General features: G+C 44.6%; 1 protein-coding gene across 3 annotated transcripts in view; it reads right to left on the bottom strand.

Moving 5' to 3' along the window:
- Window positions 1-17,186, bottom strand: part of IFT74 (intraflagellar transport 74) — a 125,565-nt gene extending 108,379 nt beyond the window's left edge. Inside the window, exons 1-3 of one of the 3 annotated variants that reach the window (XM_068234639.1) lie at window positions 17,047-17,186; window positions 7,308-7,385; window positions 6,738-6,872 (exon numbers count right to left, since the gene is read on the bottom strand). In XM_068234639.1, the coding sequence (XP_068090740.1) occupies window positions 6,738-6,860 (123 nt within the window). In that variant the 5' untranslated portion in view covers window positions 6,861-6,872; window positions 7,308-7,385; window positions 17,047-17,186. Of the gene's footprint in view, window positions 1-6,737; window positions 6,873-7,307; window positions 7,386-8,963; window positions 9,092-9,812; window positions 9,900-17,046 lie in introns of those variants that run through there. The other 2 variants (XM_068234631.1, XM_068234624.1) reach the window with 2 other exon arrangements.
- Window positions 17,187-23,270: the final 6,084 nt, after the last annotated feature.

The raw sequence follows: 23,270 nt of genomic DNA, 5'->3' as shown, positions 1-23,270 counted from the left end.
GTTGAACGTTTTGGAAGGTGCGTGTCCCATTACATCTGGCGTAGAAGTAACACAGCATTTCAGCAAAAGAACATCATACCAACAGTAAAATATGGTGGTGGTAGTGTGATGGTCTGGGGTTGTTTTGCTGCTTCAGGACCTGGAAGGCTTGCTGTGATAGATGAAACCATGAATTCTACTGTCTACCAAAAAATCCTGAAGGAGAATGTCCGGCTATCTGTTCGTCAACTCAAGCTGAAGCGATCTTGGGTGCTGCAGCAGGACAATGACCCAAAGCACACCAGCAAATCCACCTCTGAATGGCTGAAGAAAAACAAAATGAAGACTTTGGAGTGGCCTAGTCAAAGTCCTGACCTGAATCCTATTGAGATGTTGTGGCATGACCTTAAAAAGGCAGTTCATGCTAGAAAACCCTCAAATAAAGCTGAATTACAACAATTCTGCAAAGATAAGTGGGCCAAAATTCCTCCAGAGCGCTGTAAAAGACTCGATGCAAGTTATCGCAAACGCTTCATTGCAGTTATTGCTGCTAAGGGTGGCCCAACCAGTTATTAGGTTCAGGGGCAATTTCTTTTTTACACAGGGAGAAGTAGGTTTTGAGTTTTTTTTCTCACTAAATAATAAAAAAACATCATTTCAAACTGCATGTTGTGTTCAATTATGTTATCTTTGACTAATAGTTAACGGTTTTTGATGAGCAGAAACATTTAAGTGTGACAAACATGCAAAATAATAAGAAATCAGGAAGGGGGCAAATAGTTTTTCACACCACTGTATGTTCAGAGGGTCCCAGCGCTGTATCATTGGGGTTGAGGAGGATAGTGTTATAAACTGTTCTTATCACCTTGCTTCGACACCATCGTCTCACAGACTGTGAGATCACTTGACTCTCCACACAGCAAACAGGAAATAGACTTTCTCAGGCTTCTCCAATGTTTCCGTTATTTATTCAAATCACAGAAAGACAGATAGATACAGTCATCATATCCTAGCCATGCCAATCTTCATGTTGCGTTACAAGCTCATGATTAGACTCCCTACTGAAGTCACTCAGGCACTTCTTGCTAACCTACGTTCCACTAAACTACCTATGTACAGCAGACATTATATCAGATTACATAAAGGAAGAACATGCTTAGAGAAATAATTGGGTTCCAGTCAGTATTGCGAGCTAGTGCGGAAGGAAGAAGCAGAAGTGAGTTCCCCATCGCTCGCTCCAGATTTAATACCGACTAGGAAAGAGTTAAATATGACATCATCTTCGCCACCCCCTATATCAGTCTATTGGTGGACCCACTCGTGGTGTCATCATACCCGCCTACTCGATTAATAATCAATGAGGCACTTGACCCAGATGCAGGCATGTAGATGTTTAGTAAACATGGCCAATGTTTACTGTTCCTGTCCTGTAAGTGGAGGTCAGAGTAAACCGATGGCCTTCTTTAGGAACATGTTCTCAGTATCTGCGTGTATCTTCTGCTACACGCAGACCCTGAGATGCCTCTGCCTGCATCACCAACCCTCTATCTATTTTAAAGGCATACACTGCGGACAAGCCTTTTACATAAAACTCAGGCCAAGTAACTGAGGCTAATATGGTTTAGAGTTATGCTGCAGATGATTTGTGAGGGGAGAAAGATTCCTACGTCTCTGGGGATCCGTATGTCTGATTGCAGTTCGGATTACAGCTGAGACGTGAAGGAATGCTGAGGCTGATTTTTGTGCACTGTGGATAGATGCTGTGTGTAACTATGCATAAAAAAATGTATGTTCTATTTGAGTTTGCTTTCTTTCCTAAGGTATAGGAACGAGAGGCTGTTATGGGAGCAGCCATCTTAGCTGGCAGTCCAGGACTCAAAATGGCGGCAGTGGAGAGAGCCCGCCCCCGAGAGTCATGGCCCCCACACGTCATGGCAGGGGGGGAGGAGGGGCTGGGGGATCCACGTCACGTCAGGCTGTGCTCGCGGCTCCGGGCAGAGCAGCTGAAAGGAAGGGGGGTAGGAATACAGAGACATTCTCCTGTGTGTCTCGGTTCTCAAAGTATTTCCCCAGAGCTTTTCCCTGGGTCCATGGACAGGAATGCCAGAATAGGAAGTGTTTCCCAGCTAGGTGCAGGGACACACGTAGCAGTGCAGATCAGGAAAGGGTCTGTACTGGGTTGCTTATGGGATTATTCCTGTAAGTGGGGCACCTTAATGGGTGGTGCAGCATGAGTTCCCAATAGAGTATAGGGGGGGACAGTGCATCAGGGGGGTGCCGGAGTTGGAAAAAAGGGAGTTGACCAATTCGGGTTTCCGTCGCCGCTTCTGCAGAGCGGTAACGTTTTTTCCGGTTTTGTCGTGAACAGGGCCAGAGCTGGACTGAGAGGTCTATGCTGGGCTGGGGCTGTTTTTTGGTGCGGTTTTTTCGTCCACTGATTGGTCAAAGGTGTTTTTTTCCAGCTCCTGTCAATTGTAGCACAAAGAACAAGGACTGACAGCAGTTCATGGGGCAATTATACAGATGATAGAATTGCCGTTTACAGAGTGACAGTGTATCAGTACGGTGTTTGCCATGTGGCTACCTACCAAGTGGGCATTCAGGGATCTGCATACAGGCATGTGACGCTGGTATGCTTAGCCCTGCACCCTGTGTAGTTTAAGTGCAAAGTGCTCCTTCCTACAGGGAGGCAGCCAGTTTTTTTTGGTAGTTTAGGTGGTGGCACGGCAAACATTGATCAGAGGGTACAACACACAGAACTTCTAGCAGAGCTGGTATCGCGATGAAGTTCTAGATAAGTAAATGCGATAATGAGTAAGAGCATTGCAGGCTCACCTGCAAAGCAGCATCAGGTGTGGCATCCGTAATCTGTGCATGCGACGGCCGCGCATGGACAGATAAGGGGGGATGTGGAGTGAGCTGCAATGGGGTGAGAGCTTCCAAAGGTGAAGCGAGCTTCCATAGGTGAAGTCCGCGGGAGCATATTGTAAACAGGTAAGTACTGAGGATAGTACTGAGGTAGGGGGGGTGAAGTTTAACTCCAATCTACCAATAAGAGTAAACAGAGTTCAGGAGAACCATAAAGCAACGAGATCAATTACGATATATATTGATCAATTTAAAGTGTAAAGAGTACAAGCCGCAGGGCGAATCCCAAATCATTAATAAGAATTGATTTGTTTGTATTTCGATTTCAGGTGTTTGGCAATATGGAATTGAGACAGCTGCAGTGCTGGCAGCAAAGATGGAGATGTCAGTCGGATAAGCGAAAGGTTCCAGATGCCAATCTAAGCTTGGAGGAACACGAGATTCCTGAAATTGGAAAGAGACTAAAACACGAGATTCCTGAAATCGGAAAGAGACTAAAACACGAGATTTCGGAGATCGGAAAGAGACTAAAAAAACTGTCTGAGCAAAGCATAGTGCAAATTGCTAATGTTTTTCTTTCCCAAGGTGGTGCTTTTATAATGAGGAGTACCGTGCTGATGGTGATCCTAGGTTGCCATTTCGTCCTAGGAGAACGAAGAGAGGACATTCTCATGTATAATAAGGGGTTAATGAGAATGCAAGGCCCAAGCATGTTAATGTTTGGTGACAAAGGTACTAATCCTTTCACACCTCCCTCCGCTTGGCACAGACGGACCATGCAGGGACGGAGGAAAAGAGCACTTGTGCCAGGAGAAAGCAAATTTCATGGCACAAGGTGGGTGAAAGGTCTGAAGGGTCAAGTGTGCGGGCAGTGGGAATTTAATGGCAGTGTAAATCTGCTATTGAATGCCACACTCCCAGAATCAATGCACCGATCCAAAGGTTTGGTAAAAGGTACATTGCAGTACAATGGGTACATGCAAAAGGTGGAGTGTGTGATTCAGGGGTACCTTGTCTTGGTTATGCAGAGTGAGATGGTTCCAGATTGGAGAGGAACGAGCAGGAGGCGTCAATTCTCTTACCAGAGAGACGCAGGGGACAACATCACACTCTGGAGCTACCAACAGAGAGTGCCTCTGAAACAACTATACACACGTAAAGGCTGGAAAGCCAAGGGTGGGTGGTTCTCGAAACAAGAAGTAAAAATCGAGATCAAGCCATATTTCCAGGTGACAAAGAGGGTGGGGAGAGCGGTCCCGGGGGAGGGAAAGCCCACACAGGGAACCCCATCCACACCACACGGGTCACAACAGGGGACGATATTACACAGTCCATATGCAGCAGCTTATCCTCATGATAATTGGGTAAGTGAAGAGGTACTCTTAATCGAACGGTTGCAGAGAGTACCGTCTTCCCGACCTCAGGTACATAGTGTGCCTCAGGACATAAGGGGGGAAGAGGTCCAATCAGGACAGCTGGGGACATATTTTGTCAGCGAGAGATTAGACAAGGGGAGGTATATTAATTTTTCTGGAGAAGGATCTTTTGCATGGCAGCTTTGAGATGTTTGGGTGAACAAATGGAAACGGTGCAACATTCCTTTAGGCACCGCCACTTCCTTAGTTCCCACCTCAACCCGGGTCTTACACCAGGACCTGAGAGGTCAACCTTTTTTGGTGCTAGACGGGGAGGTGAAGCAAGTAGAGTTGTCCTCATGTGGGCAATTCTTGCAGAAGTACCTGCGTTGGCCGGGGCAAGTCAAATTTAGTGAAGATGCCTGCAGGCTCAATAACGCAGAGTGCGAGGCTACCATTCAAAAGATCCACCCTGAAGCCCAACCGATAGTTCCGGTGGCTGAAGGAAAGGTTTGGTTTTTTAACATAAGGTCTAATGATACATTCAAGGTATATTCTCATAATTGTTCCGATAAGGGGGAGTTTCCAAGGGGAACATATTGTGTGAGTGGAGATCCCATATGGATCCTGTCATCCAGGTTTGATGACGTTGTTTCTCAAATTGTTAAGAGAACTCTAAAGGTCAAAGTTTCACGGGTAGTTCCCGTCCTGAAAGAGAACCCGACATGGGACAAAGGGGAACAGGGTTTGATCCAAGACGACCACATTTTGTTACAAAGGTTAAACAAACAGTACACTAAGTTAGAGGTAAGATTTCACCATGATACAGGTGATCTTAACGAGGTAGAACACAAAAATGAGCAGGTGAGTTCCAGTCTGCCCTGGTGGACAAAGGTTCCGGTGATGTTCCAGGGACACTCGGACGGGGCATCTGCAGTTCCAAAGTTCTTTCTACACCCACGGGTCGTCTGGATGGGGATGACAACTTTAGGCATCATTGTCCAGGTGAGGTTGCGGGTTAAAATTACGTAAAATAAATTAACCTGGTCCAGAGATTGGTGCCTCATAAACAATCTACTGAACCAATAGTTTAAATTAAGGGATCTACAGGGTTACGGGTATAGGTTTAGTAGTACCTGTGATGGAGCTGATTGTATAAAGGCGCTCTTTTAGAAGGCACCTGGCACTGCTCCATCGAGTAACAAACAAACGAGTTTCACTTTTCTGTGGTCATGCAAGTTTGTGAGTGATACGCAAGTGACGCAAATGCTGAGCATGTGGTATTGAGGGACTTAGAAGTAGGGCCTCCCCAGAGAGCCTGGTTACAGGAAGACCAAGAGGTCTTGCTCTCTCTCTTCCAGGGGTAACCGCCTAGAGCAGAGAAGTTGTGTGAGCACGAACATCGAAAAGTGAAACATACAAGAAAGAAACCAGGTACTGGGAGGTTCAGACGCTGGGATCTGCGGGTCAAGCCGTTTTAGGGGGGATTGTTATAATTTAAGTAGGCCTCAGTTACTTGGCCTGAGTTTTATGTAAAAGGCTTGTCCGCAGTGTATGCCTTTAAAATAGATAGAGGTTTGGTGATGCAGGCAGAGGCATCTCAGGGTCTGCGTGTAGCAGAAGATACACGCAGATACTGAGAACATGTTCCTAAAGAAGGCCATCGGTTTACTCTGACCTCCACTTACAGGACAGGAACAGTAAACATTGGCCATGTTTACTGTTCCTGTCCTGTAAGTGGAGGTCAGAGTAAACCTATGGCCTTCTTTAGGAACATGTTCTCAGTATCTGCGTGTATCTTCTGCTACACGCAGACCCTGAGATGCCTCTGCCTGCATCACCAAACCTCTATCTATTTTAAAGGCATACACTGCGGACAAGCCTTTTACATAAAACTCAGGCCAAGTAACTGAGGCCTACTTAAATTATAACAGATAGGTGAAGCCTTTACCGAGCTAAGCATCTATGCTTTCCCTTTTTCCGCAACAGGTACACTTTAAAGTGCACCCGAGGCGAAAATAATTAATGAAATAAACTATTGTATCTATCTTCCGTCTCCTAAAAATTACTTTGTAAGATATTCCACAATTTTATTTTATGTTTAAATCTACTTTTTAAAGTTTTAACTGTTTTATTGTTTTTGCTCAATGACACATTCATTGCAGTATGCCAGAGCTAAAATCTATGAACTATTGACCCTTTTTATTTCTTTCCTGCTCTCAGAAGCCATTTTCTGCTAGGAAAGTGTTTTATAGTAGGAATTTCTTATCAGTCAGGGTCAACCTGTAGTCACTTCCTGTCTGAGTCAGGACTGAGTCAGCCACTTACATACCTGATATTTAACTCTTTCAGGCAGAGAAAGAAAAAAAAAAGGAACACAGCCTAGTTATTTGTGTGCTAGGCACTGTACATACACGTCTATCTCATCAGGTCCCATGTCACCTCGGGTATCTTAAGATCTGCAAGTACATATCTTACAATGATATGGGAGAACATCAAAGTATTTGTGCATTGAAAGTAAATGGAATAACTTACTGCAGTTGATAATCTGGCAGCAGTAGGGGGAACTCGCATTGCACTTGGAGGTCTGTTTGGAACAGAAGCAATCCCTCCCCGTGAGATGGGACGAGCTGATGGGGGTCTTTGACTGCTTGCCATATTTACTGCTGCCTAAGGAAAAAAAAAAACAAGAATTTCTGGGTAAAGGTTTTATTATACATTTTTGAAGAGATTTTTGACATACAATGCAATAAATATAAAATATCACAATAATTTATTATATTTATATTAAAATAAATGCTGTATGCCAGTATTTTTTAAACAGAACAGCAAGTGTAATTTTTAAACGGAGGTATATGGATATATGTTGGTACTTACAGTAAACAGTTGTATATGGCAATGCATATTTGGTAAAATTTTCAAAGCTTCACAAACACGATTAAATGATCATTAGTCACTATTTCAGGTGACAGTTTAGGAATCCTAACTATACAGACATGCTGTTCTATGAAAAGGTGGCATAGGCAGAAAGCTTCCGCTAGAACAGCAGCAGCCATTTGTGGTATACAGTGACAGGTGTGGTCAGCAATGGGGGGGGGGGGGTACCTTGCTGGAAACGATCACAAATTAACGATCCAGGGCATGGAAGTCTTCTGTGTGTACATAAATTTACACGTTGACACGCTGTTAAAAAAAATGAGTAAAGATTCAGATTAGGACAGATCTAAATATTTGACCCAAGTTCAAGCAGAAATAGTTTCCTAAACCTGTGTATGCACTTGGTGACAGCATACTTTTAACTAAGTGACTTAAAGTGTACTTAAACTTGTGTGGGAAAATAGGAGGGGATCTTAGAAAAGTTATTAGTTAACAAGTGAATTATGCTAAGTACTCACAATACAATTTTCTAACAGATTTACTGTCAGATTGATTATTTCCAACAGGTCCAATCTGAGCTTTGATCAATTGTCCATTCACTTCTATGGAAAAAAGATTGGAAAATAAATCAGAAACCAGATCGGACCTGTTGGAAATAATCGATTTGACAGTAAATCTGCCAGAAAACTGTATTGTGTGTACCTAGCATTAGCTACACTCAGGTGTGTGATTCAGACACTACTGCTGCCAAAGAGATCAGCAGGACTGTCAGGCAACTGATATAGGTTAAAAAAATAAATAAATAAACATGGTAGCTTCTCACTTTATGTTCCCTTCAAAAGTTGTCTTCAAAAAGGACAACTGTAACAAGGATATGGAGGGATATGGGGGCTGGCATATTTATTTCCTTTTAAACCATATCAGTTGCCTGGCTGCATTGCTGATCTATTTGGCTGCAGTAGTGTCTGAATCACAACAGAAACAAGCAAGCAGGACAGCTATAACACAAGGGGAATGAAGGCTCAGTGTTCTCCCCAGAAATTTTTTCCAGCCGGGTGGCATGAAAAAAGTAGCCGCGTGGGGCAAGATGAGAGAACGCAGGGCCGGTGCTTCTGTGAGCAATTATGCTTACAGCATAGGAGGAGGTGAGCCGATGACAGCCAGGTGCTCACCACCCGGCTAAAAGAGCCTGGGGAGGACACTGAGGCTGCCAGATTAATTTCCCTTTAAGCAATAACAGTTTACTGTCTGTCCCGCTGATCCTCTGCCTCTAATACCATAGACCCTGAACAAGCAGGTTTTTCTGACATGTTTGTCAAATCTGACAAGATAAGCTGCATGCTTGTTTCTGGTGTCATTCAGTAACTAATGCAGCCAAGCTAATAAGCAGAGTTGCCAGAGACCTGGTATTATTTAAAAGGAAATACATATGGCAGCCTCCATACTCCCACTTCAGATATTTGCAAATTTCACCTCCAAGTGAGAAGAAAGCAATGCACATACTACATCTCTTCAAGACAATGGGTGAAATATGCATATATCCCACATGATCAACTTACATGTAAATAACAGTAGAGAAGAGATCAAGAGAAGCCATACTGATTTTACCAGCTGACCTCATGTCTGTAAAAAAGAGGCAGCCAAACCGTTGATCTGATGTTACAGAGAAATTACAGTTCCCAATGCTGTATCTCACATGAAAGCGCTGTGACTTGAGGTTCCACAGCAAAATGATTAACACAAGCACTTGTAGGCAAGTGACAATGAAGTGGCTGTAATGATGAAGGCCACCTACTGCCATCCTGCGGCACCCCCTCCTTCCTTGCACATATACACACAGACGCTTCTTTCCTGCCCCAGCAATGCAATAAAAGAATTACATACAGAACAAGCGTAGAAGCAGCACCACTCTTTGCTCTAGGTCGCCTCCGTGGCTACTAGCGCTGTCTCTGTATCCTAGCAACCGTAGCCAGAAGGGTACGGTTATAGCCAATAAAAAGCCAAAGGATCAGAGGCGAGAGTCTATAGAATTCTCGCGAGAACGAGCATAACCCAAGAAGGTTGGTAGACGTCGCTGTGTTCACGTGATCAGGTGTCAGTGACGTCTGTGTTGCGGGCGTTCACCTGCCGTTCTACGTGAAGGGGTATCAGTTAGAGATGGGAAGTTCGGATCTTTTCAATGATCCGGATGATTCGAATCGGATCATTGAAGAGATCCGGATCTTTGATCCGAATCTCGGATCATTTTACTACCGGAAGCATTCGGGGGTGAAATGAACAGCAGGACAGGTCTGTGGACAGGAGAAGGGGAGGGGGGTGGACACACAGAGAAGGGGAGAAGATGGACAGAGGGCAGGGAGTGGACAGAGAAGGGAGGAGGGACGAGCAGAGAGCAGAAATGTTTGCACGTAATACCCACATGCTGAAGTCATATGCTTTACATATATTTCACCTATATGTTCATCTGTACACTTTGAAAGAAAAGGTCGCACAGTGAAGGAAAGCATTCCCAGAAGATAAGTGCAGCTGTTTAGTGCCGAGTGCAGAAGGATTATATTGCCTTTCAATCACAGTGTCTGCAAAGTTACTGAGCTGTGCTGAGCCAAAAGCTTCCCATGTGATCACTGTGCAGCACTAGGAACAGCCAGCCTATAATGGGCAGCACATTGCAGCCAGTATGTGTGCTCTACACATATCTGGCAGTGGCACCCATGTCCCCTCTCTCTCATCTACCTGTCTCCCTGCAAGGCTGCCTCCCTTCCAACAGAGCGATCCCTGCTTCCAAGACCCCGCTGCCCGCTGAGAGGGGGCGTGTCGCTCCTGGCCCCGCTCCTTTTGCGATCCGAATCACTCATTTTGATGATTCGGATGATCGACTCATAAAATAGATTCGGATCAAAGATCCGAATCGTTCATGATCCGGACAACACTAGTATCAGTTATTTAAGCATCCGGTGTACGCGGAAACGTTCCTGTCACTTCATCGAGTACAGAACTAGCAACCTCTTATGTAGTGGGCTACAATAAGAAAATAATAGTGCAGCACAATATTTACATGTGCCTACAGTAACAAAATCAGATTCTGATGTGTGCAATACTACACCTTTATTACTGATTTTGTTTTTACTGCAACTCACTATTTGATCTAGAGTTCATCCACGCTGAATCATTTGAGGCTGGTTCACACTTGGGAGCTGTTCAGCACTTTGTGAATCGCTGGCAATCAGCAAAGAGCTGTGACTAATGTATCCCTATGGAATCATTCTCACTGCAGCGTTTGTGATTTGCACAAATTGCAAACTAGCTGCATGCAGCATTTTGGGGGCAATTGCATTGAGATTGTCTTTCTATTGAATGGGAATCGCGATAAAAAAGCACATTTTTGTACCGCAATTTGCAACCCCAATGTGAACTAAGCGAACCCTTGCTGTCAGTTTTAACTGAACTGATTACTGATTAGCAAGTGTCACGGACGGTTGCGGGGCCGCAGGCGCGTCCTGGAACCGCCCGTGAAGAAAAAGCGATCGCACTCGATTCCCTGCATCGATTGCGCTTCAAATCGATACAATCTGGGTTGAGTGTGTAGGGGCAGCTGAAGTCCTTTTCTTAGCAGAGAGAGAGCACCATCCTAAAGGCTGGATGGCTCTTTTGATATGCTAATGAGCCTGAGCCTAATCTGCCCCGGAGAGTCCCTGGCTTCAAGCTGTGCTGATGGCCCATCCATCAGGTATAAGGTGACAAGCACCATGGCAGAAGCAATCTAGTTGGGGGAAAGCCAGACCCGCTGGCTCCCTCCCAGCAGGGGAGGTGACACCTAGCTGGCTGCCCCAAACTTCAAAGAGCCTTTGCCTGGGAATAACCTGAGTCTCATAGCATATCCATAAGTTCCCAGATCTGTCATATTTCTGGGGTTCCTGAGATGGCAGCTTCGCCAAACGTGGGGGAAGTGTAGCATGAGCCCCGGTGCTGGTTCTGAGGAAGTTTCAGAACATTCTGAGGTAAGGACTGCCAGTTAGGCAGTTTGAAAGTGCCCTGATGATACCACAGGGGTCCCACCCCTCATGTCTGGTATCAGGGTGCTGGGTAAATCGAGACAGACCTGAAAATGTTAATAAATCTGCCCTGACCTGTACGGTTCTGTGAGATAGAGCCCATATATGGGTAGATATGATTTCTAGTCCCCAGGACAAGGGGAGGGCTCATCTCATCTTCTAAGGGGGTGTGTGGCTCCCCGCCCTCACTCCCTCCTACTGAATCAGGGGCATAAGAATGGCAGAGGAGCCAAACTCAGTGTCCTCCACCCTGAAAACATCTTGAACTCATCGTTGCCAGCTTGAGGATATGCTGGCATCCACCTGGTCTGAACTCTGAACTTTGATTGAAACCCAGAACTCTGCTTTTCCCACAAAAAGGACATCTTTCCCGGAACTAAGTATTTTTCTCCCTTCTTTTATTTTTTATACTGGCTATTACTGTCTTAATAATTGTGATTTTAATAATTGTCTGTATATATTAATTATTTATATTGCGTGAATAAACGACTTTCTCCAAGTCATTCACTGTCCGCTACCCTGCTTATCAGCACACACAGAACTGATCCCGGGTCTCTGAAGATACGCTACTGTTTGTTTGTTGTTGGCTAGACAGAATACCGTGTGTTTAACCGTTTTATTCGCAGGACTAGTCAGTCAGTTAGTGGGCTCCACGGTCCCATGGTAACCGCGGTGGTGGCAGTTTACTCTGAACCAGTGGGTGAAGTTGTAATCACCCGTGTCTCACAGGCTCCCTTCTGAGTTGTCTGCGGCTAATTCTTAACGGTTCCTGCGCATTGACTGCGACCAGAGTTCGCACGATCTGTGCGCTGGCACCGTTTAGAAGGCTAAGTGCGGTCAGCCACTAGGGCTCCTGTGACAGTGTTAGGCAGCGGTTGGGACCTGTGTTGTGCTGAAAGTATCTGCGATAGCGCTAGCGCTATCGAGAAACGAACTAATTCGTTGCTGTAGCTGGAAGGCAATATATTTTTTATATATACAGAGAGACTGTGTAGCCAGTACCCCTCCCCAAAAGTTTTATTTTATTTGGCATGGAAATGTCCGGGAACTACAAGCTCATGGTCGTATCCGACCTGGAAAATCTTTGTCAGCTGCGGGGCATTGACACCCTCCGCAGGAACAAACAGGACATGGTAAATGACTTGTTTCAATGGGATACCCAGCAACCGCGGGAGCTGGATGTGTTTGCTGAGGTAGACGCTGCCCCATCTGACTCAAGGCAAGGGGAACCAGAGGCTGAAGATCCTAGGCGTACAGAGGTTGAGCATCCTGCGGGCCCTGTTGCAACAGTTACGCCAGAGACTGTCAGTATGGACCCCAATCCCAGAGTTTCTGAAAGTACTCGCCTGGAACCGGCCAGTACTGGACTGACCGTTTGTACTGATCCGCTAATGCAGCAGGCATTACAAAAGCTGATGGACACTGACCTGGACAAGTACCTGCAGTACATGCGTGAGGAGCGCCAATCTGCAAAAGCGCGGACAGAGCGCCAAATGCGGGAGGAACGGGAGCGGCAAGCTGCTGCTGCTGCTGCTGAACGCCACGCGGAGAGGGATGCCGCTGAGCGAGAACGGGAGCGCCAACGACAGCATGAGCTAAACATGGCAAAAGTGCAACAGGCCAGCCGGAGTTCACCGCCCAGTCTCCCTGCTGAAGGAGCTGCAGCACCCGTAAGTGCAAAATTTAAATTTGCTAATATTGAGAAAGACACAGACATTGACTTGTTTTTGCGGTCTTTTGAAAAAGCATGCCGTCAGTATCGTCTGTCCCAAGACCAGTGGGCCAGACATCTGACACCTTTGCTGCGCTACAAAGCGCTTGATGCCTTCGCAGAATTGCCTGCGGAGAAGGATAATGATTATGCTGCTATAAAAGACGCTATCATTACTAAGTACCAGCTGACGCCAGAAGCCTATCGGAAAAAGTTCAGGGCCTGGCAGAAAAAGTCTTCTGATTCGTACCGAGATGTGGTCAGCAGCTTGCTCACCACACTCCGCCAGTGGACTCTAGGCCTCACCAAAGGGTCTTATGGCATCCTGGAGGACTTGATAGTCCTCGAACAATTTATGAACATTTGCCCTGCTGATGTACGACAGTTTGTGTTAGAACGCAGGCCGGCTTCAGCCACTGTCGCTGCAGACCTTGCTGAGACTTTTGCAACTACCCGGGTGGCTGATACCCGCAGAACTGTCCCATCCAGCTGGAGAGGAGGTCAGCCCAATACTCTGGCAGACTCTCCTGCCCCTGTGAGCCGTCCGCCACAGAGGCCACCCAGCGCAGCTGCTGCACCCAGGCCTGCAGCGCCTGGAGAGGTCACCTGTCACTACTGCCGCCAGCCCGGACACATGAAATTCGACTGCCCAGAGCGGAGACAGACACCACCAGCACCTGGATCATCTGCATCACCTGCACCTCACCCACAGCAGAGGCAACCCGCCAGCGAACCACAGCCTGGATCATCAGATTTTGTCCTGTTTGCCCGCGGAAAGGAAATCCGCGACCGAACCGACCAGCAGCAACTTGTTAGAGTGAACGGCAAAGTTGTCACCGGATTTCGAGACACCGGAGCTGACATCACGTTAGTTCACTCACACCTTGTGCCAAAGGAGAGCATCAGCTCCAGCCGATCCCTTGCCCTTACTGGAGTAGAGGGCACCCTTTTTCACATAGCCCACGCAACAGTGAAGCTGGATTGGGGATTAGGGATCAGGGCTGTGGAGTCGGAGTCGGAGTCGTGGAGTCGGGCAATTTTGGGTGCCTGGAGTCGGAGTCGGGAAAAAATGCACCGACTCCGACTCCTAATTAATTTGTAACTGTAATTAAAATAGAAAATATGATAAAATGTTCTATTTCTCAGATAATAGTCATTAAAAATAATGTATATATACAGTAAAAGCTGTGCTTAGTCCACAAAAATGAAATAAACCAATCAAAATTAGTTACTTGTGCTGCTTCAATAAAGCAGTCCCTGTATTTTTAAGGTCAGATATACATATCTGATCGTGACTGTATATATGATGTGTACACAGGAATCTCTTATATATACAAAATAACATCTATGCTGTAAGAATAAAGCCTGATGTGTAGCTGTGTCACTAATACAGATTGTCAATGAGATGGAAATAATTCTGCACTGATGCTGATTTATTCAAATGTATGCACTCCCTTTGCTGATGAAATCAAATAATTTAATATGTTGTTAAAATTTGGTTTGGTGACTACAAATTAAAGGGTACCTGAGACGAATGAAAAGTAAAGTTTTATACATACCTGGGGCTTCCTCCAGCCCCCTTCAGGCTAATCAGTCCCTCGCTGTCCTCCACCACCCGGATCTTCTGCTATAAGTCCTGGTAATTCAGCCAGTCAGCGCTGTCCGGCCGCATGCCGCTCCCACAGCCAGGAACATTCTGCACCTGCGCAATAGTGCTGCACAGGTGTAGTATGCTCCTGGCGGCGGAGTGTGTGCATGCGCACTACGCCCGACTGGCTCAAGTACCTGGACTCATAGCAGAAGATCCAGGTGGTGGAGGAGGACAACGAGGGACTGATTATCCTGAAGGCGGCTGGAGGAAGCCCCAGGTATGTATAAAACTTTAATTTCATCTGTCTCAGGTTTACTTTGTTACACAGTAGTACTATACTCTGCATATGCACTCCCCACAGAGCTGCAGGGAATCCACTGAGAATGATGTGCACATTGAACACAGAGGTGTTGTCTGTCACCCAGAATCTCCTCATTCCCCTGCAGAGTACCTGCACATCATTCTTACATGTACCCACACTTACATTGCCTAGGGCCTGATAGATGTTCTTTGTTCCGGTTTGTACCTTTTACAAGTACTCTTACCAAGGACTAGTTTTAGTCTAAAGGGAATAAATATAGTAGTCTACATATCCTTCTCACTTCAGTTGTCTTGTAAAATTCCTAAGCGTTGGCAGTTAAGAGACAAATTTCATGTTACATACTTTTAATCAACAAAATTGTAATATGCAAATTAGAGGAGTCGGAGTCGTGGAGTCGGAGTCGGTGGAATCCTAAACTGAGGAGTCGGAGTCGGTGGATTTTTGGACCGACTCCACAGCCCTGTTAGGGATCCACGAAAGGGTTGTTGGGGTTATGAAGGATCTCCCAGTCCCTGTGTTACTGGGGACTGATTTGGGCAAGCTTGTGTCCTACTATGAACCTGCCACGACCGCCTTGTCGCTCACGGAAGGAGACGGACTCTCCACCCACCACCAGGTACTTTATACACTTGGGGGAGCACCAGGGGGAGGCGGGTTGAATGTGCCCAGTTCAAGGGTACCAGGTTCAATAGTGCCTGCTTCAAAGGCACCTGAGTTTGGTGTACAGACTGTCTGTTGTGATGATGCTGTAACTGTACCTGAGTTTACTGTACAACCTGTCTGTAATGAAAAAATGTCTATACCTGTCAATGTCATTACTGCATGCAATGATGATTTGAGTAATGTCCGTCTGTGCCATTCTGACAGTGTACCTGTGCTAGCAGTACCGCGCAGCTGCACTGCTCAGAACCCGAGCTCAGAACAGGTGGAGGGGGTTCCGGCCTCCTCCCCCTCCTCTGACAGCAGGGATGAGACCTTTCAGCCGCTGGCCTCGTGTGACATGAGCCAGTTGGCTGAAACTGACAGCGCCGTATTCTCAGCCGCACTACAACGTGACCCAAGCCTGGAGGTACAATTGAAGGTAAAGAGGCGCCCTGGTTGAAATAAAAGCATCTAAAAACAGCTTAAAATCGAGGAAATAATATGAGGTGGCTTACCTCAATAACGAAATCCTTGTATATGACAAAAGATTTTTATTTAGCACAGGCAACGCGTTTCGCGGGTCCAAGCCCGCTTCATCAGGCCAATAAAAGTGCCTACAATAGTGAAAGAGCTCCTCGGTATAACTATATCGACAGCGTTAGAGGTTAATACAATGAATACTTATGCATTATACATTTATATCCCAATAGTATACATACCACTGGGTTAAATGAAAACGATCGAATGATTCGATAGATCCATCAATCAGAAAAACGATTTTTCAAAAAAGTAAATATAACCTAATTTAAGGATCTAGACTGCCGATCTAAAATGGGAGATGGTAAATATGCAAATGCAGTGTTCAGCTGCATGTGAAGGTATTTATATAATGTTCAAAAATCAACAGTCCATGGGCCTGATTCACAAAGCCGCGCAAACCGTCCAGCACGGGTGCGCCAAACAGCCAGCACGCGAAGCGCCGCCCGCGGCCTCCCGCGCGCGCAAAACGCCGCGACCCACGCGACCGCGGCAAAACGCGTTTGCAATAGTCCGCGACCGCGCGAATCGCGGCACCCCACGCGCGCAAAAGCCCGCGAACGGCACCCCACGCGCCAACCACCCAGCACACCCGCGCCAAACAGCCCGCACGCCCCCGCGAACCAAGCCCACATGCCCAAAATTTCCATATGCTGGAGGAGGTTTTTATAACAAAAATTAATTAAAAACTAAAGTTATAAAATATATATATATACAGATATACATACACATACATACATATATATATACACACATATACATATACATGCAGCCACAAATTAAATTAATAATAAAATAATAATAATAGTACTAATAATGCACAAATTACATATGCAAGAATCCAGCATTCATAGTACAGTATAGGAGATATTTATCTTGCCCGTGAATATATAGCTTATAAGATAGACTAAAGTGCATATATCAATCTAAAAAAAGGGGGAACAATTATCACAAGACTTGGCCAGGTATAAATAGACATGTGTCTGACACTAACTGACACTTTAAGAATACCTGGTCATTGATATCATAAAAACAGCAAAAAACTGTGCATAGTTTAAACAGCAGGGGGAGCGCTTCATATAACTGTAATAATGGGAGTAAGCTTGACTTACCAAATGAACAAGTCGATATGGCAAAGGGAGCCTCTAATGGAGACTCTGAAGAGCTGCAATATATATTAGCTTTGCTAATCTCTGCAGCTGCAGTAATGAGAGCTCAACGAGGGGTGGATCAGATGTTCAGAGGGTGGGATGACATCACATAAGATGATGACTTCCGCAGGAAGTTGTGGCGCCGCCATCTTGGTTTAGGGCATTGATATATATATTGTGGGAAACTCGCCAGTGCTCATGTATGTTAGACATAACAGCAGCTGAAAGAACCCTGTTGCTGTTCTGTCACTAGATGGCAGCAAAGTGCACAATGTTTCTATTAGTAGGGTAATACAGCATTTTCTTAGATTAGGCAAATAGAAATAAATACATTTTCTCATGACTTAATTTTGTGCTAATGTGCATATAGATATTCAGTGTGTGATCCTGCTTAACCCTTTGGTTTTTTTGGAGGGTGGATGGCAGGTTTTTTTTTATTTTATTTTTTTTGGGGGGGGGGGGGGGGAATGAGGGGGGGGGGTCTGGGTAACAGGGCAGAAAATAGAGAGGAGGAAGGGAAAAAAGATAAAGTGAAGAAAATTGTATGTGAAGGGAAGACAGTGGAATTATGGGGGTAAGTGATAAAACTCTGTGGGCTGTGAAGGTAATATGGTTATTAGTAATTATGCTCCAGACACTCGTTTAGGCCCTCTGGTTTGAGTGTTCTGAGTTTAAAAATCCAGAACATCTCCCTTGCCCGTAAACGGGACATACGGTCTTGTTTGGGAAGAGATGTCTGTGATATGCTCAATTGGTGTAAAAGCAAACAGTTTAGGGTCGGAATTATGAAACTCAGCGAAATGTCTAGACAGACTGTGTTTGGCAAATGATTTTTGGATATTTCTTCTATGTTGTCCTAGTCTTGCTCTGATTTGCTGACTAGTGCGCCCTACATATTGTTTATTGCAGGGGCATGTGATGAGATAAATGATGTGTGTGGTGCTGCAACTGAAGGAATGGGTGAGGTTGAATGTCTCATTAGTAACGGTGCATGTGAACGAAAGGATGCCCGGATGAAGGTAGTCGCATGCCAAGCATTTTGGCGATCTGCATCTTTGTATGTTTGGGACAGTATGGGAGTCTCGTATGGGGGCATTTAATGCTCGAGGTCTACTTGGGGCTAGGATGTTCTTTAAAGTTTTGGCTCTTCTAAAAATTAGCTTCGGTTTCTCTTCAAGCTTAGGACAGAGGTATGGATCTTTTAGTAAGGTTGGCCAATATTTGTTCACAACAGATCTGATATTCTTGTGATTGGAACTGAATCGGGTAATGAAAGAAGGTTGGCTAATCTTGGTCTGGTCTTTGTCTTTCGTTTGTGTGTCTAAAAGTGATTTTTGGTCTAAGGTTCTTGCTCGCTGTCTGGCTGACTTTATTAATGGTTTGGGAAAAGATCGATCTAGGAATTTTTTCTCTAGGTTGTCTGCTTGAGTGTCGAAAGTGGGCAAGTCTGTACAGTTTTTTCGTATTCGTCTAAATTGGCCGAATGGTATGTTTGTTTTCCAAGGTTTATGATGCGAACTCCCATAATGGACATAGGAGTTCGCATCTACCTTCTTGAAAAAAGTCTTGGATTTTATAATGTTATTTTCAATATACAGTGTGACGTCTAGAAAATCAATGGTTTGTGGATGGGTATTCATAGTGAATGTGAATCCCCAATCGTTATCGTTGAAAGAATTCACTAATTGATTGATAGTAGTCGTATCACCCTGCCAAATGATTATAATGTCATCAATGTAACGCCAATATTTTATCACCTGGCTTTGGAGAGGGTTTTGGTCAAAAAATAGTTTCTCGAAGAGGCCCATTGTTAAATTAGCATATGATGGAGCTAGATTTGCCCCCATAGCTGTGCCCCTGGTCTGTAAATAGATGGTGTCTTGGAATGAAAAAATATTGTGAGTAAGTATGAATTCAGTAGCATGTAAGAGAAAATTCTTTTGAGGGATTGGCATGGTGGTATCTAGGTATAGGTAATGAGCTAGGGCCTGTAAACCAATTTCATGTCTGATGTTGGTGTACAGCGCTGTAACATCCAGTGTTACCCAATGGTAACTGGGTAACCATACTATGGACATGAGTTCTTGTAGGAGCTGGCTAGAATCCTTTAAATAGGAGGGGAGTGAAATTACATATTTTTGCAAGAAATAATCAATGTATTCAGATAGGGAGGAGGTGAGTGATCCAATACCTGAGATTATAGGACGGCCTGGGGGATTTTGTATTGATTTATGTATCTTGGGAAGAAAATAAAAGAAAGGTAGTTTTGGATTTGCTGTAATAAGGAAATCTTTTTCTTCTTTAGAAATGATGTTTTCTTTAAGTGCTGAGGTTATTAATTTCTCATATTGGGATTTAAATTGATGTGTTGGATCCTTGGGTAATATTGCATAATATGTAGGATCATGTAATAACCTATGTGCTTCTGCTATGTAGTCTGTTGTGTTCATTAATACAATCCCACCCCCTTTGTCAGCGGCTCTTATGATTATGTCTGTGTTCTTTTTGAGAGAATTGACAGCGGTTTGTTCTGCTCGGGTAAGGTTGAACTTGGGTGGAGCTTGATTTTTCTCTAACTGTCGGAGTTCCTCTAATACAGAAAGATAGAAGGTCTCTATATGTGGGCCTCTATATGATGTGGGGTAAAATTGTGATTGTTTCTTAAATTCAGTGTGGATATATTTTTCCACACTGAATGTGTCTGGGTCTAAAATGACATTAGGGCAATCTATTGGTTCATTGGTGAATATAATCTGTGAATTAGGTGACACAGCTGGGTTAGATTTTTTCAGGTCTTTTATCAGAAAATATCTTTTTAGTGTAAGTTTCCTCACAAAGGAATTGAGGTCCACAAATAGCTCAAATAGATTGGATGTTTTGGTGGGACAGAAAGAGAGACCTCGATTTAGAACTTTACATTCTATAGGGGAAAGATGATGGGACGAAAGATTGAAGATAGACTTATATTCAGCCTTCCGTGGAAATTGAGGTGATGCTAATTGGACTTGGTTTCGGTTATGTCCCTTCTTTTTGATGCCCCTTCTCCCTCGTTTTCTGGGCTGGGTGCTGGTCTTTTCTGGGCCTTGGAGGTTTTTGATTGAGGGGTGTGATTCAGTGACGTGGGACTTGAAATGAGGGGACGTAAAGGTGGTTCCTTGTTTAGAAGAGTGGGAAGCTCTAAAAAAGAAAGAGTATCAGATTCAGATGAGGAGAATGTAGATATGGAAGAGGAACTCTGGTTTTGACTAGAGGTGTGGTTGGTAGCTGCAGTATGACTGGAATTTGGAGTGATAGCATAATAACCAGTGATCGTGCTGTGTGTTCTGGGTTTGGGTTTTGGGGGGTGTGGCACAAGGGATGGTGGCGGTGGGGGTAGGGAAGTGTGTATGATGTGGTTGGAAATGGGATGTGGGGTTCTGGACATAGGAGTGTCTGTGGGAGTATCACTGTGTGTGCTGATGTCATGAGGGTTGATGCCCAGGTCAGTGTCTGGACTGACAGGGAGAGGAGTGGGACGCTGTGTGGATGGAATGAGTGAGGGCAACTGTGAGGTGGGGCTGGAGGGTGCAGGATGGACAGGTGTGTGTAGCAGTGGAGAGTGGCCCGAGGGAACCGGGTGGGCAGGTGGGACAAAGTGAGGAGGAGGGGGACAGGGTAAAGAAAGAAGGGAAGGGATGGGGGATTTTGGAGGGTGGATGGCAGCTTGTGGGAATTGGCGCCTGGGGGGATGGCGTGAACGGGGTGGTAATGGTCGTGGACGGTATGGGCGATGGTTGGGAGGGGGGGCAGGGAGGGCAGGGGAGTTGTCGTTATCAGCAGGTGCTCTTGGAGTCGGTGTAGGTTGTGGCCCACCAGGCTGTTCGCCTTGATTGGGATCCCTATATTGCTTCTTCTTATGTTGTGTATGTGTGGCATATATAGCTCTATCTCGGTTGAGTTTCGGTTGAATCGAGGTCTCTCTTTCTGTCCCACCAAAACATCCAATCTATTTGAGCTATTTGTGGACCTCAATTCCTTTGTGAGGAAACTTACACTAAAAAGATATTTTCTGATAAAAGACCTGAAAAAATCTAACCCAGCTGTGTCACCTAATTCACAGATTATATTCACCAATGAACCAATAGATTGCCCTAATGTCATTTTAGACCCAGACACATTCAGTGTGGAAAAATATATCCACACTGAATTTAAGAAACAATCACAATTTTACCCCACATCATATAGAGGCCCACATATAGAGACCTTCTATCTTTCTGTATTAGAGGAACTCCGACAGTTAGAGAAAAATCAAGCTCCACCCAAGTTCAACCTTACCCGAGCAGAACAAACCGCTGTCAATTCTCTCAAAAAGAACACAGACATAATCATAAGAGCCGCTGACAAAGGGGGTGGGATTGTATTAATGAACACAACAGACTACATAGCAGAAGCACATAGGTTATTACATGATCCTACATATTATGCAATATTACCCAAGGATCCAACACATCAATTTAAATCCCAATATGAGAAATTAATAACCTCAGCACTTAAAGAAAACATCATTTCTAAAGAAGAAAAAGATTTCCTTATTACAGCAAATCCAAAACTACCTTTCTTTTATTTTCTTCCCAAGATACATAAATCAATACAAAATCCCCCAGGCCGTCCTATAATCTCAGGTATTGGATCACTCACCTCCTCCCTATCTGAATACATTGATTATTTCTTGCAAAAATATGTAATTTCACTCCCCTCCTATTTAAAGGATTCTAGCCAGCTCCTACAAGAACTCATGTCCATAGTATGGTTACCCAGTTACCATTGGGTAACACTGGATGTTACAGCGCTGTACACCAACATCAGACATGAAATTGGTTTACAGGCCCTAGCTCATTACCTATACCTAGATACCACCATGCCAATCCCTCAAAAGAATTTTCTCTTACATGCTACTGAATTCATACTTACTCACAATATTTTTTCATTCCAAGACACCATCTATTTACAGACCAGGGGCACAGCTATGGGGGCAAATCTAGCTCCATCATATGCTAATTTAACAATGGGCCTCTTCGAGAAACTATTTTTTGACCAAAACCCTCTCCAAAGCCAGGTGATAAAATATTGGCGTTACATTGATGACATCATAATCATTTGGCAGGGTGATACGACTACTATCAATCAATTAGTGAATTCTTTCAACGATAACGATTGGGGATTCACATTCACTATGAATACCCATCCACAAACCATTGATTTTCTAGACGTCACACTGTATATTGAAAATAACATTATAAAATCCAAGACTTTTTTCAAGAAGGTAGATGCGAACTCCTATGTCCATTATGGGAGTTCGCATCATAAACCTTGGAAAACAAACATACCATTCGGCCAATTTAGACGAATACGAAAAAACTGTACAGACTTGCCCACTTTCGACACTCAAGCAGACAACCTAGAGAAAAAATTCCTAGATCGATCTTTTCCCAAACCATTAATAAAGTCAGCCAGACAGCGAGCAAGAACCTTAGACCAAAAATCACTTTTAGACACACAAACGAAAGACAAAGACCAGACCAAGATTAGCCAACCTTCTTTCATTACCCGATTCAGTTCCAATCACAAGAATATCAGATCTGTTGTGAACAAATATTGGCCAACCTTACTAAAAGATCCATACCTCTGTCCTAAGCTTGAAGAGAAACCGAAGCTAATTTTTAGAAGAGCCAAAACTTTAAAGAACATCCTAGCCCCAAGTAGACCTCGAGCATTAAATGCCCCCATACGAGACTCCCATACTGTCCCAAACATACAAAGATGCAGATCGCCAAAATGCTTGGCATGCGACTACCTTCATCCGGGCATCCTTTCGTTCACATGCACCGTTACTAATGAGACATTCAACCTCACCCATTCCTTCAGTTGCAGCACCACACACATCATTTATCTCATCACATGCCCCTGCAATAAACAATATGTAGGGCGCACTAGTCAGCAAATCAGAGCAAGACTAGGACAACATAGAAGAAATATCCAAAAATCATTTGCCAAACACAGTCTGTCTAGACATTTCGCTGAGTTTCATAATTCCGACCCTAAACTGTTTGCTTTTACACCAATTGAGCATATCACAGACATCTCTTCCCAAACAGACCGTATGTCCCGTTTACGGGCAAGGAAGATGTTCTGGATTTTTAAACTCA

This window comes from Hyperolius riggenbachi, chromosome 1 (genome assembly GCF_040937935.1).
Source record: "Hyperolius riggenbachi isolate aHypRig1 chromosome 1, aHypRig1.pri, whole genome shotgun sequence".
NCBI classification, from domain to species: Eukaryota; Metazoa; Chordata; class Amphibia; order Anura; family Hyperoliidae; genus Hyperolius; species Hyperolius riggenbachi.
This window is presented reverse-complemented; position numbering and strand designations above follow the sequence as displayed.